We start from the raw sequence: 14,557 nt of genomic DNA on the forward strand, positions 1-14,557 counted from the left end.
GCCTCGTTCTGCCCAGCAAGAAACACATTTTGGTCATCATCTCGGCTGCACATCTGCTTTTCTTCTGCTCCAGCACAGCTGTGCAAAAACTCTGAATCCAACTCTGGGGCTGCACTTCGGTTCGGGGCTGGGCACTCTTTTGGCAAACACCGGGAGCGTCAGCCAAATTTTGCTCATCAATCTGATCCAAAGGCTGCTGTCATCTCTTCAGAATACTGGCAAGGGGAGCACCAGAGTGAAACAATGAAGTTTGAGCAGCAGTAGCTGGTGTCTTGCCCACGGCCATGCTCAGCGATGCTTCCAGGGCAGCAGGGAAAACACAGCACCCACTTGTGCCCGCTCACAGCACGCACAGCGGGGACAACCAGAGCCCCAGCACTGTCCCCACAGCTGATGGGAGGTCCCTGAGCCAGGTGCTCAGCGATGCCCTGTTCATAAAATGGTGCTGGCCCATCCACTGTCCCCCACGGTGAGACCGGGCAGCTCACCGTGCATTCCCGCACCCGCTGCACCTCCTAACCCAGTCCTCGCAGCACTCTGCCTGCTTGGGGCCAACCTGCACACAAACGCTGTGTATTTCTTGGCAGGGCAGCAGTGGCACTGCCTTGGTCCTGCATTTCTTAAAGCCTTGATAGAAAATGGCTCATTGGGTTCTCACGTACACAAATGCCCCCCGTGCTGCAGTCACTGGCTACATTTTGGAGAAGCCACAGCTTCCCCGTGTGCGCTCTGGACCTTCTGAACAGAGATGGTTGAGACGTCATCCTCGCCGTGCCATCTTTTATCCAAAACACGGTAGCAGGTTCCCTCCTTGCTGCCTTCCCTGCGAACATACCAGTGGTGGGACGGTGCAGCCTCCACTGTGTTGTGCAGCCCAGAGCGGACTTTGTCACAGGAGTTTAGAGAAGAAATATATTAGTTATCCAAGTTATTAAGAATGACATCCCTGTCCCTCTTGATCCAAAATTTGCAGGTGAACATCCCAGAAAGGCCTGGAAGCAGGGACTGTGCGGCAGCAGGCGGTCACCTGCTCCAGCCCCAGCAATGTCCCACACGTGGCTGCAGGTGACGATGACATCCAGCACAGGAGAGCAAGATGGGAACTGAACACCGGGGCCAGAGAGACAAAAGGGCCCCCGTGCCCTCCATGCAGCTGCACTAACACAGCTCAAAGGCTTGTCCTGACCAGGGTCGTGCCTGGCCAACGAGCCCCAGCTCACCGGGAGAAACAACCTGAGCTGCTGCACTTAAAGCCCGTAACTGCAGAGGGCTCCTGCTCTATTTCCACTTCGTTCACTTGATCCTGATACTCGAAACCAGAAGGGATTTAGAGCAAGACTCGTTATTGTTGGCACATGCTTAACTGTTGAACATGAGTCTAAAAGCCCAGCTGGATTAAAAGACCTGCTCAAACCATCTAAGAGCCTACCTGCTCTCCCTGTTGCTGTGGTAGCTGAGCACCTTCTGGGCTTCACACGTCGATGCTCTGAACCCTGCAGACCTGAGCGGGGAAGGGAGCTGACAGAAGGCAGAATCACAGCTTTCAGACAAGAAACAGAAAGACTCCCAGCGCAATCCGCAGCACCCTCTAAGCATTTGGTAGAGCAGAGGCACACGTACAGCAGCGCAAGTTCATGCCTTGTCACCAGTCATCAAAAATGCTCACTTTCCCTTAACCTGCCCCAATATCAGAAGTTCACAGTAAACTAACCCCCACAGTCTCCTGTCAAATTTGGCTGAAACTGGGGGGAGAAAGGGAGAAGACAGACCTGTGCATCCCTCGGTCCACACAAAGCTACACTAGACATGTTGTGATCCACGTTCAACAGGATTTCAAAACTGAGATGAACAAGACTGGAAAAAATCAACAAACCCAGGTCTGCTACTGCAGTAACAGTAGGGCATGCCGTAACCCTAAAAATAGAAACCAGTTCTCTGGGGTTTATAAAACAATAACGAACCTACAGAGCTCATAAAGTAGAAATTGTTTCTGCAGTAAAGTTTAATTTTAGGGCCCATACCCCTCCCCTTACGATGTTAACTATCAAAAGATTAAAAGCATCTTATGAATGCTATTTTGTCTTCGGGCCTGTCTCTAGAGCTCTGATTCACTTCATCCGAGTAAAGCTTCAATTATTTTCAACTCGCTTAAACACCAGCAGCTCACAAAGAAAATCAAAGCGCTGCTACCCAGGAGGTGGAAGCGTTACCACATCCATCTCTGATCCCAAACACCATTTAATTTCCACTTTACTTCTGCATTTGCTCACAGTTCAAGTTTTACGCAATTTTGGTAAGGAACTGCAGAAAGCACGGAAGGAGGGAAATTTTAGGAACGATCAGGAAATGCGTGCAACAACGCACAACATCCCTGCATCCGCTCACAGGACTGGGTTGAGGTTTGCCACATTAGAGACACCTCCAGACGTGCCAGTGCCCAGCTCCACCCCAGGCAGCGCCCACCCACACGCAGTGCTCTCCCAAGAGGACATCCAGAGCATCACCCCTGCAGCGCAGGCTGAGCTTTGGAGCCCTGCTCACCCCTCTCCGCCAGCCCTGACCTCTTTAACGGAGGCAACCACAGCTGGGATGAGGACCAAATCCATCTGCTGAATTTTTACCTGCTCAGAGTTTATTTGATCAGCCTGAAGGGAACTAATTAAATCAGTTTGACTAAGCGACTGGATGTAATAAAGTCTCTCCATATGCTTTTGCTGAATTAGACTCTGAAGTCTGCTTTATGCTGAGTTTCGCCATTCAGGTATATGTATTGCTTTGGAAATGCAATTATTATCACCTCCTTATTAGATAAAGCTACTTAGTGCAGCCACAGGCACGCAGGTGCAGTAACTCACTGTTTGCTGGGCTGGGCTCACACAGTTCTGCACAGCCAGGAATAAAACCAGCATCTGAGCTTGTCTGGACTGCAGGTCCCAGGGAGCAAGGAGAGAGGGGGTGAGTGGACAAATCTTTTAGCAATGTTAAAGCTGTTTTCCTAGTGCACGTGTGGCGGCAGAGCTGGAGGTCCCTGTCAGCCCTCAGCACCATCCAGGAGAGCTGGAGCAGCAGCACAATCCCTCACCGGGACCTGGACTCAGCACAGAGCTGGGGCCACCCACCAGGACAGGCTGGGGCGCATGCTCTGTCCTAGGGAAAAATCGCTATTTCATCTCAGCATTTCTGATTTTCAGAGCTCCACGACCCAACCACAGGCACAAGCTTTGCTGGAATATCACCAACACAGAGAAGAAGGAGGCAAACCTACCTCCGGTCAAGAGCACTGCTCATCCATCAGTGGCTAGCCACATCCTGCAAGAGCATGAAGCCACCCTTAAACTGCTATTAAATGGTCCGATTGAAGCAAGGTCTCCCCGCTTAAACTCAGCTCCCAGCAAGCTGCTTGTGCGTTTTTGAGCCCTCCTTGCTCTGCCAAGGCCCCACGGGCACGGTGAGCCCCCTGGTGCGGGCTGGTGCTGCTGGGGGAGACAGAGCCCCGTGTCCCCCCCCCTTCCTGACCTCCATATGGCTTCTCCTCCAGCCCCTTACACCAAGCTGCTTCTCTCACAAACAGTCGGTGGGGCCCCAACCTACTGTGAAATTCATCGCCACTGAAAAAACATGAAATACCATGAAAGAGTTCAAGCCTTTCATCCGTGTAACCATTACTGGAGAATATTGCATAGGTTCCCGAGTTTTAGGGCTGAACTTCTCAAAGGGCTATCACCGATGAAGAGGGAGGAAAGAAGGCAAAAAAAAGATCAAGACACACAAAGAAAATCAAGTGTCATGGAAAAGTCAGATAGGATCACAGAGCGCAGATTAAAAGAGAATAAAAATAAAAGGAATAGCAGAGTTACCGGATAACCATCGCGTCCTGACTGCCCCTGTGGTGGGGAACAAGCGAGATAACAAGTCAGTCAATGCACCCGTAGCAGCACGACAGCACATTGCAGCAGGTAGGATCGGGGTCATCAGCTCCCCAGCTGGCCCCAGGGCTGAACTCCCTCCAGAGGAACCTCTCAGGGCAGTTTTCCTCTCAAAAAGGTCACGCCTACAGCCCATTTCCCCAGACTTTGACCTTGCGCTTCACTTTGGCTACTTACCGAGGGTTTCGCCAACTCGCACCCAACCCCGCTGCCCCAGCAATCGGCCAGATCCTGGCAGTGCACCCATAGCTCCATCCCACACGTTGGGGAGAGGTTTCACTGCTGACTGCTGAGTGTTAAACTCCTGCTGCAGCACCTGGTCCAGTGCAGGTTTCCCCCTCTCAGACCAATTCATTTCCTCGAGGATGAGGCTCTCCCAGCTAAACCTCACTTCTGTTTGCAATGAAGCAGAAAGAAGAGGATGCTCCGGGGAGAGACCGTAAGTCATTAACAACACCTGCAAGATCAGCAGAGAAAAATACAACCCACCCAGGGTATTTCGCCTTTTCTTCTCCCCTCAGAGGGTTCCCAAAGGCATTTACAGCTCAAGCTGCTGTAAACACACCAGGAGCTACGCTGGCGGCACTGCATGGGGCTGCAGAGAGCCTGCTGCAAGCCAGACGTAAGGCAGATATCCGGGAAGGAGCTGTTAAGCATTAGCTGGTACACAAGTAGGCAGTAAAGCTTGTGTCTGGTACAGCAGTGTCATATGCTACTATAAACATAGGTTATGTCAGCATGCTGCAGATACGCAGGGAGATTCATCCATTTCTTATGGCATGAGCAGCTCTGGCAGCTGGCTCCTACGCGGTACGGTGGTTCTCGCTTCTTGCTAAGTGCCCCGAAGCTCTGAATGCCTCCTGCAGCATTATTGATTCATCCAGAAACAACACTGACTTCAACAACCACCTATTTAACAAATCACAGTCTTGGGATAAAACATACAGCGAGATTTTTATGGAGACGTATGGCACTGGAGCACACACACAAATAGGAAACACTTGTAACTCTCTCGCTGGTGAGCTCCCCAGTCAGCATGCTAATACATAAAGTGTCTGTTAATATCTGGGACTGTAAATGTTTAATTACACTATGTGGTAAGTCTATCCTTCAATTGTAGAAATTGAAACCCAGCATGTGATTTTAATACCCTCTGAAACAGAGGTTTTATAGCACATCGCAGCAGAATACCCCTCACTCACAGACAGGATGATCAATCATCCCACAGCCACAAATCCTGCACCACAAATTCTAATAATTTCATATACACAGCTAGCTTATGACAGCCAAAATGAAATACCAGAACAACTGCTACCAGGGAACAACGGAATTAAGGATACAGTTTTAGCAGCGTGTGATGCCGTACATGTAAGATGTAATCAACTCCTTATGGCCAAAATCAAGAAACAGAAGAAACTAATAGAGTCAAATGCACTACTGTTGAAATAAAATAATATTGTGGTTCTGTGGGTTCTAGGACTTTTATTATATATTATGTTTAAAGAAGTCCCTGGCAAATACTACTTAAACTAAAAATGCAGGATTATTATTATTTTTGTAAATGAACTAAAACAGGAGTTGTCTCTTAAAGAAGGGCAAGGGGAGAGAAAAATGTCTTGTTTGTGTTAAATCTCCCCTGCGCTCCCTTTGCAATTCAATCGTGCCGTGGGAACCAGGAAACGAAACCAAGGAGAGACAAAGAAAAATTAGGAGTGCGCCATATGTTGCCTACGCCGCATACACCAGAAGTGAGCAGAGCACACGTGAAGAAGCGTAACACAGTTAGCCGTGTGTGGGCTGATAACAGCCCCTAATAACAGCAGGAGTAGAGCTGAAATGGTTAAATAAACCCATTTTAAATAGCCAAAGTAATTTATGGGAAGTCCCTTCAAAGACATACATATATATATATAAGTATATATACGGAGATTTGAATAGCCTATATCCTCTTCATTTGTAACCTGCCACTGAGCAAGAAATTAAAAATACTTTTCAAATTAAGTCGAATTGCGTGAGCTGCAGAGAGGAATGACACCACCACCCCGCAGAAGCAGCGCAGGGCCCGGCCCCAACACCCGAAATGCCCCCCAGCAGCACGCGGCTGCAGGACTTTACCCCATTCCCCTTCGGATGGTGCTTGCCCCGTGAATGCCCCCAGAACCAACATTTCACAAACCCACGGAGTCATTTTTATTGTGTGGGTAGAAAGGCTCTGTTGCAGTTTTTAATTACAGAATATTTACAGGAAAATTAATTCATTGACAGACTAAGTTTTGGAACACAAACTAACAGGGAAAATTCGTTTGTTTGCGTTTCTCGAGCCAGTCAGTATCTTGGATTTATTGCTAGTGCTGGGCACAACTTTTAGTGCAAATGTGTTCAGATCTCAAAGAACGGTCAAGTCCAAGCCATTAAGTCTTAAATTTCCCTGATTTGCTTCTTCAAAACCTGGCCAAATAATAATTTAGCTCAACTCCCTCTTTGGGCTAAAAAAAATAAACTTGAAATAGAAGCAAAATTTCCAAGGGCTAACAGCCATGAACTAACCCCACCGGTGGCGGCGTCCATCCCAGGAGAAGCACAGCCATGGCGCTGTGACAGCCCCTGTGCTCCACATGCATTTCCCTGTCAGCTTTTGGCCTCTAAACAGATGTACAGAGCTGGAAATTAATTAGCCCAGGAATACTTAGAAAACTTTTTTTTTTCCTGAAACAATCCTGTTTTAACCCAGTGAGGCTCTATAAGAAGAGTGACGTGAAGAAACATCTCTGTTAATGCAACGGTGAACAAGGGAACACGCGGCTGCCAACAGCCTGCAACCTCTCCTTCTCCTCCGGCTTTGGGGGAAGAAAGGTAGAAGGAAAACAGAAGCACCTAACGCCCATAAATTCTCTTTAAAAATCCCTCAGAAGCTCAGAGGGCCCAAGCGAAACGCTGTATTCTCGCTCCAAAAGCAGCGGGAGAACATCAGATTTGGATGTGGTGGTGGCACAGCGCAAGGCACGTCTGAACATTTGGAAAGAGGAGTTGACACATTTTCAACTATTACCCCTTCAAACAACAAATTCCCCATAAATTTTCTGGTCGCACTGGGAGGAATGCTCGTTACTCTCCCCAAGACTTCAAAGAGAAGCAAGCGAGCTACGTCTTTCCCTCCAGCTCCCTTTGCGAGCCTACCAAACCCATACTAAGCGATGGAAACGCAACAGATAAGAAAAGCGAGACAGAGCTTTAGGACTAAAAATCCCACCAAAACGTTAAAATATTAGTACAGCACTCGTTCAGCTAAATGGAAGCTGAGTAAAGACGCTTTACAGAGAAAACTCTTTACTGAATATTTGCTTGGTTTAAAATTACTGGAAGTCCCTGAGGGCAGCAAGTTAAACATTTAAAAACTCCCCCCACACCATTTGTCTACAATTGTGAAAAAAATACAGCAGCATCTGGTACCAATTGTGCTGCTAGACACACCTCTACCAAAAAATGCTGTGCTTTTGCAACGACACAGAAAGGAAGGGGAGGGGGAAGGGGCAGCCTTAACTTTGTTGATCCAACAGTAAAATCCACGATACTTACTGCAGGTCCTGGAAAACAAAAAGAAAAACAAAGAAAAGAGTCACTTAATTATGAAGTATAATCTACAACAAAAGCACATAATAGGGGAAAAATCAGGAAGTCGCAGTACTTCTCGGTTCAGTCCCAACGCGATGACTTTCTGGACGCACTCAACGCCACCCGCCCGCTCCCGTGCGGGACCGTCTCACCCGCTGGTGGCAGGGCAGCACTTACAGCAGCCGTAAGACCCCGTTCCTACACCCTTTTCCCAGCGCGACTCCCTTCTCTGCCCCGTGCGAGGCCCTGGGCACTTCATGAGGCATTGCTTGCATTCAGCACCCAGAGCACCACGTGCAACCACAGAGCACCTGGTGAGGATGTTGCTACGGCTGCCCTCGAGTCCAGAGTGATGCACAGATCCCAAATGTCACTGTCATTCAGGCCCCCGACCTCAAAGCATGTCACAACACCAAGCTCCTGCATGTGCAGGATGCTCTGTGCATCCTGCCTGGGGGCTTTGCCGTGCTCAGAGCCAGCTGAGCGGCCGATGCACGATGCGTTAAATCCAGGGGGAAAAAAACACCTTCTACAGTAGGTTTGCGTGTACCAGCATCACAGCCTGAAGCTGTGGTTAGCAGCAGTTAATAAACAGTAATAAATAACAAAAATTTGCGTTCCCCTGCAGGGCAGGGGTCCCTGCCACGTGCCAGACTGATTCCTGCAGCTTTCCCAGCGCTCGCCCCGCTCGGCGCTACCCGGAGGTGAGCGCTGAGCCCCCGGCCTAATGCAAGCCATGTTTCACTCCCGTTTGTGAGGCATCCTAAAGCTCTCCGATTTGGGCTCCTTCATGCTCCATTTCCTGTCTGATCCAAACCAGAAACAAATCACAATTAAAAAAGAAAAAAATGTGGGAAAAATTAAAACGGAGGAAAAAACAGCTTTCTTCGTCGCGTATTATTCTATAACATACAACGAGAAGCGCGTTTCAGGCTAACACATATTCAATGTTTTTAAAGCTTGTTTAAAAAAATCGTATGTTGAAAAGCTAAATGAGAAACCCCCTGAAAGCCTGAGAATTAAGACTGGGACCAGGGAACAACGGGCAGAGCCTGCTGCCAAAAATCAGCCCAGTAACCCGTGTTTCTCAGCTTAACGTGGCCAGCTCTGCATGCAGCCAAGAGCACGGGGGGCACAGAGAGGAGGCAACAACTTCCAGATCTGCCCCCTACCCAGGGCCAGCCAAGTTTCAGTGCTAAAATTCACACGGGCTATTAGCGTGCTTTCTTTGGTTTAATTTCTTGTGAATACAGAAGTCAATGGATCTCGGCCAATTTATTAACTGAGAATCATAAACCTGATTTATTAACTCCCTTATATGCCAAGCTACCCACAAAAGCCCTTTTGTAGAAAACTAAAAACTAAGTCTCAAATAAGAATCGGCCAGGAAATTATTTTAATATGGGATTTCAATCAGCTACCAATTATAATCTCCTTGGAATTTGCTGCCTTTTTCCTTTTTCCAGCTACCGTTTTCTCCCAGCGCATGCAGGCAAGTGCTCCTTTAAAATGCAAGGCTCAAAGCTGAGGGCTCTCTGTAGATGCCACGAAGGATGCTCCCCAGGGACACCTGGGGAGTTAGGCTCCTCTTCAGCGGCAGTCACGGCCAGTGAATCTTCACTAAGGCTTAAAGTGAAACCTATTGAACCAAACTTGTTTCCCCTCTAAGAACAACATCATGTGCTGGCTTGCAGAACGTGTTTTCTAAAAGCTCAGCCCCAAGACGGCTGTCTCCTGTGGAAGCAAGTCAAGCGTTTTGCAAGGCAGCAGCAAACAGAAGTTCACTGCGTGCCAAGGGGCTGTCCCCGACCTGGCCACCTCCTAGGTGCAGGCACACAGCACAGGACACGTGCTCTTTTCAGAGAAATTCGCCAGAATTCCCTGCTAATAATTTTGAGTAGATCGAATATTTTTAAAGCCCTAAAGAATGAAACCGGTTAGAAATTATTATAAGAGTTAGAAATAGCTTTTGTACATCTGAAATTTGATAACAAGTAAACCTGGGGGCTTAGTTCAGAAGGAAAAGGAGGGCAGACAAAATAAGTTGCAATGCATAAAATTTGGTCTATGATTGGTTTGCTGTAGCGAGGGAAATTTGCCACACTTTTCCATTACGCGCAGCACGTTACTGCTGTGCTAGGGGACCAGGCTAGGCTCCGAAACTGCCAGGGCACGGAGATGCTTGGATACACCAAAAGATTCCTTAGGAATCTGAACAGTTGTGCCAGAGGGAGTGGAAAATAGAAACTTTTACAACAAGTGACCCAGATTTCCTGACTGACTACCATTAACGTTACTCTGTATACCCAAAACTCACAAATGCCCACACAAATATCTCCACAAAAACACGTGCTGCGTGTTTATACACACAGCTACTGAGCTAGGATGCTGCGAGGGGAGCAACTGAGTGATGGACAAGGAGGAAGGGGACAGCTGCAGCACGCAGAAGTCACGGATCAGCTTTGCACCACTGGGAAGAAGCGGCTGTCCCTGTCTGCTGGCCTCAGTAATTCCTGTCCGTGCCTCAGCGCGGGTGCACGTTCTAGCAAAGAGGCTTGCTGCTGAGAGCAAATGTAGGACAGATGAGATTTTTCCTAACGCTCGGTAGAAGCCAAAGCACTCCTCCATCTACGGTGGCGTATGCACAAGAACAATCATGGCAAAAGCGCAAGGAGCACTGGAAATTCCCAAATAAATAGAAAGCCCTCTACAATTTACTCGCACGCACACATGCGCTGACTGAATAAGAACAACTGGACGTTTACGGTTGTACAATCGCATGGCCAAGAGGCTTGGAAGAGTCTTAATGGGTAAAATATGGGGCTTAAGTACGTGTAGGGCTGGGAGAGAAGTCATGTTTCTCTGCACAGAAACTGCTTTGCTCTCGTTCCTTAAAAAGAGCCTTAGAGTTTCCCCTGTTCCAAACTGGGATATTTCTGTAAACAGAAGAGATGTAGCAGAATAATTAAAAAATTACTTGGTACCAAAACTTTTTTTTTCTAGAAGTTCAAGCTGAAGAAACAACTGCAGTGTAATGTAAATTTGGAAACAGAGTTGGGGTGGGGGGAGAAGGACGTTTTATCCCATTTCAAAATTTCAAAACCTTTTCCTTACAAGTGTTTCTGAAACAGAAAATTTCTGTAAACAAAACTCGCTGCCAGAGACAGAAGTTTTGCTAAGTCAACACTTTCCAGTGAAGAAATACTTTGTCAAATAACGATAACCCTTCCAGGCCTACCCATATAGGCAATTTCTGTGCCTGAAAGAGCCAACTGCCCTCAACACGCCGTCAGGATGGGAGGTTTACGTCCAGAACCAGATCTTGCTTCACGTGCTGGGAGTAAAGATGTAGTCAGAGACATCCCATTTCAGATGTGTTTTCTTCCTGGTTGTTCTGAAGGGATTCTGAGTTCTGGATCAAGCTGCCAGCCCACAGTCCAGTTACATGGAGACCTGGACACGTAACCAGATTAAATTCCCATATCCTGGATACGATTCATCCATCCTTCAGCCATACCCCAGGATGGACCAATCTTTACAAAAAGAAGGGAATCCTGCTTAGCTGAAAGCTTTCAGGGGCTGGTGGGGGAACCGGCGTGTGCTGACACATTTTGATGGAGCTGGGGACGTGTTGGAGCAGAGCAGGTACTGCCAGGGGCACGAGTGACCTGTTCCAAGAGCCCCATGGCACCGGCTGGTCCCCTGCTGGAGCCTCAGGGGAGATTCCCAGGGCCAGCCGGCTGCTAGAGTAAATAAAGCGGGTCAGATAGCACCTCCCGACTCCATAACTCCGGGCTTTGTTTAGCTGGACTGACAGCCGCAGGAACGCTCCCCGACGTATCTGGGCTTCGTGTTTACGGTCAGCGAGATGACAGCGGGGACGACCGTGCCGCCACAGGACGCTCAGGTTTTCAGTCCTTTCTGAAGCCTGTGCAACCACGCTGCCCCATTTCAAAACAGTCCAACTAGTTCAGTTTTATATAGAATTAGCTTAAAATGGGTCTTTAATGGTATTGTTTCTTTCTGTAGTAGAGAATGGTTGACTCGGTGTGCTTTCAAGATGACAAATTCCTAGCTTAGAGAAATGTAGAGCTGTTGGATTAATTTCCTTTATGATCTGAATCCATCAGAGTAGAAGAAAAGTAGAATTGAGAATTGTTTTAAATCAACAGGAGAGTGTGACTGAAAAGGGACAGGATGATCTCTTAATAGTTTCTCTACTTGTTTATAAAAGATATGAAATGAAAGTTTCAATGTGAATCAGAAAAAGGTTTTCAACGTTACCATTTCAACAACTGTCAGAAAAAAGAAATTCTCCCTTTGGCAGGGCTGAAATCAGCACTGAGCCTTCTGGCTCTTCAATAGTGTTTGTCTGGAGGCTGTAAGACCATAACCACGTCGGGTCCCTGGGGGTGGATGCTATCATTCTAGGCAAACAAAGTTTTATTCACGTTTATCAGCTGTAGCACAGGAACAAGGACCTGGTTTATGTGTGGTCAGGTTCTCCAACAAATATAGAAATATATATTCAGGCTTTCTATGAAAACAAACATCTGGCAGCTCAGCCAAAACCAATATGCAGAGGGAAGCCTGCTCTCTGCATCTCTATCCACAGCAGAGCAGAGCAGTCTGCAGGGGCTGCATCGCACCAGTTGGGTTTAGCTGCTTTGCCCCACCGAGTGTTTGTGCACACGTGTGTGGCTTGCGATGCACGGCGGTGTTTGCTGCTGCCAGCCAAATACTTCAGAAGAAATCAGTTCAAATGGCCGCTGCTGCCATGTGCCCTGTGGCTCTCCCTTTCCCAGTGATATATCCCGCTCTCCTCGATTTTCCTTTGCAATTGTAAAAAAAAAAAAAAAATCAGAAAAATATCAATTATTAACAACTTGTGCATCTTTATTTCATGACTTGTTTTCCTGCTGGTCCTGCACTGACTCCCTGGCAGCCTTCTGCTTCTTCAGATGGATGCTCAGACAGCTGCAATGCGACATCAGACCTCCCAGGTGACAGTACACGACAGCGAGCCTTCCGAGATGCCACGACCCGATGACAGCATTGATGTGGTATGAATTGCTCTGCCTTCTGCATTTGCTTGGAGTTTTTCAAGGGCGTACCACCACAGCCAGCGCTGAGGGTGTGTGGGCACGCAGGAGCCAGTGTATCACCTGTCGTGGAGGTGGCTGGCGTCTGTACGGAGCTACTCGGGTAGCACTTACGGGTGTGCTGCAGCGTGACGAGAGTGGCCCTTCAGAAGCTGTCGTGTGAAGCAGGGAGAAGGAGACTGCACGCTTGAGCTCAGCGCTGTGAGCAACAGAGCTGCCTCCCAGATTTTTCTGTGGACAAGGAAGACACCTCGGAAAACGTTTACATAAATACCTGCGTATAAATACTCCAGATTCATCGGCAGTCCTCACCACGGCTGAATGTTGTACTCTAATAAGGGCTTTAAGGAGCACAGTTATGTTTCAAAAACACATGACAAAAATCAAAGCCAGCTGGTGGTTATTCCTACAGCACAACTGTTGGGAAAATGGGGTTTAATGAAGAGAACTGGGATCCCTCATTGTCCCTGCGAGTGCAGTTTCCATCTTTTGGCTGCGAGTAATCCCCAATACTTCAGGAGCAAAAATGCCTCAGAAAACACCATGAAATAACATCGATGGAGGAGAAGGGAAATGCCTGTCTGTCTTCCACAGAGATCAGCTCATAGCTTGCAAAACAAAACCCTGATTCCCTCTCCCCAGAGAGGAAAGTAAAAATTGATGGCCAGAAAGTTCTGTGTTTGGAAAACCCAGCTGGGTATTTGCTGTAGCCAACGAGAAGCACAGAGCAGCCTCCCGGCTAAGTAAAAATCTCCCTGGTCCCCATTAATTCACTCAAAATTCAACAGCTTAAGAGAAAATGTGTGTAAAATTTTATCTGTTTTCTGATAAGTAGAGGTAGTTGCAAACTACCTGCAGCTTTCTAGGTACATTCCTGTACTGGGGTCACTGTTTTCCTTAGACAGCGCAGTGCCAACCACATCTCTCCGCTCTCCAACCTAAAATCAGAACGCGAGCAGCGCTGCTCCCCAGCTGACACAACATCGGTGCTTTCCCAGTCCACGAGACAGAAGAAAACGCACCAGATATCAAAGTGACAAAAGAGTATTAATATAAACCAGCATTTGGCAAAAATCTGACTCCCCAATGAGGCCAGTCTGCGGTTTAACCAGGAGCCAGCCCATCAGATAGAGGTGATGGTATCGGTACCGGGAGGTTTGTGCCCTGCCCCGTGACAGCGGTGGGGTGACCGCGATGCTCACCGGGCTCTCCGCGCCGTCCAGGCTTCCCTCGCCTCCCCGGAGGGCCTGTGGAAACAAAGCAGAGGGTTAGCGATGGGCAGAGGGCACAGGGGGCAGCCACGAGCCCTTCCTTTTACATCCGAAACCACCGCCTGCCCTCCCCAGCTCCCCGGCCACCACAAACAGCAGGCTGCAAACCATCCCAAACACTTCTGGGCAAAATACATTGCTCTAGTGAAAAACCAGGGGCAAGGCTTCTAGGCAAGCTAGGAAGCAGCTTTTGAAATTGTCACTGCCCACGTAGCAAAGGGAACCGGGTCTTAAGTGCTCCAGGACTCAATTGCAATCTTGCAAGTCACAACAGCGACCAAAGTGAGGAACAGAAATCTTTTCTTCCTAACCATTATCCAAGTCAGAAGTTCCCACGTTGACTGCCGAAGCAGCCTAGACCCCATCATACACCTGCTATTTCAGATATAAAACATTTGCTTCTTCTCCTACCCAGCCGGGCAGCAATAGCTAAGTGGTCAATAAAAAGCTGCAAGGGGCAGCATGTCCTCAAATCAAGGACAAAAGGCACATAAGCAGTAGACGAGAACACAGAACGCCGCTGCAGCCCAAGCTGAGCACCCAGGTCCTGACGCAGCTGTAACATCGCATCCGGGCGAAGGTTTTGCAATCTTTGATGGAAGCAGGCTCCCATGGCTGGGAGCTGGCAGCTTCCATGCGCCCTCAA

The 14,557-nt window shown here is 48.2% G+C and overlaps 1 protein-coding gene across 1 annotated transcript in view; it reads right to left on the reverse strand.

The window, feature by feature from the left end:
* COL23A1 (collagen type XXIII alpha 1 chain) overlaps positions 1-14,557 on the reverse strand; it is a 175,946-nt gene that overhangs the window by 37,262 nt on the left and 124,127 nt on the right. Inside the window, exons 3-5 of the mRNA XM_035560637.2 lie at positions 13,843-13,887; positions 7,503-7,510; positions 3,858-3,884 (exon numbers count right to left, since the gene is read on the reverse strand). Of these exons, the coding sequence (XP_035416530.1) occupies positions 3,858-3,884; positions 7,503-7,510; positions 13,843-13,887 (80 nt within the window). The remainder of the gene's footprint in view (positions 1-3,857; positions 3,885-7,502; positions 7,511-13,842; positions 13,888-14,557) is intronic.

The sequence above is a fragment of the Cygnus atratus genome, chromosome 14 (assembly GCF_013377495.2).
Source record: "Cygnus atratus isolate AKBS03 ecotype Queensland, Australia chromosome 14, CAtr_DNAZoo_HiC_assembly, whole genome shotgun sequence".
NCBI lineage: Eukaryota > Metazoa > Chordata > Aves > Anseriformes > Anatidae > Cygnus > Cygnus atratus.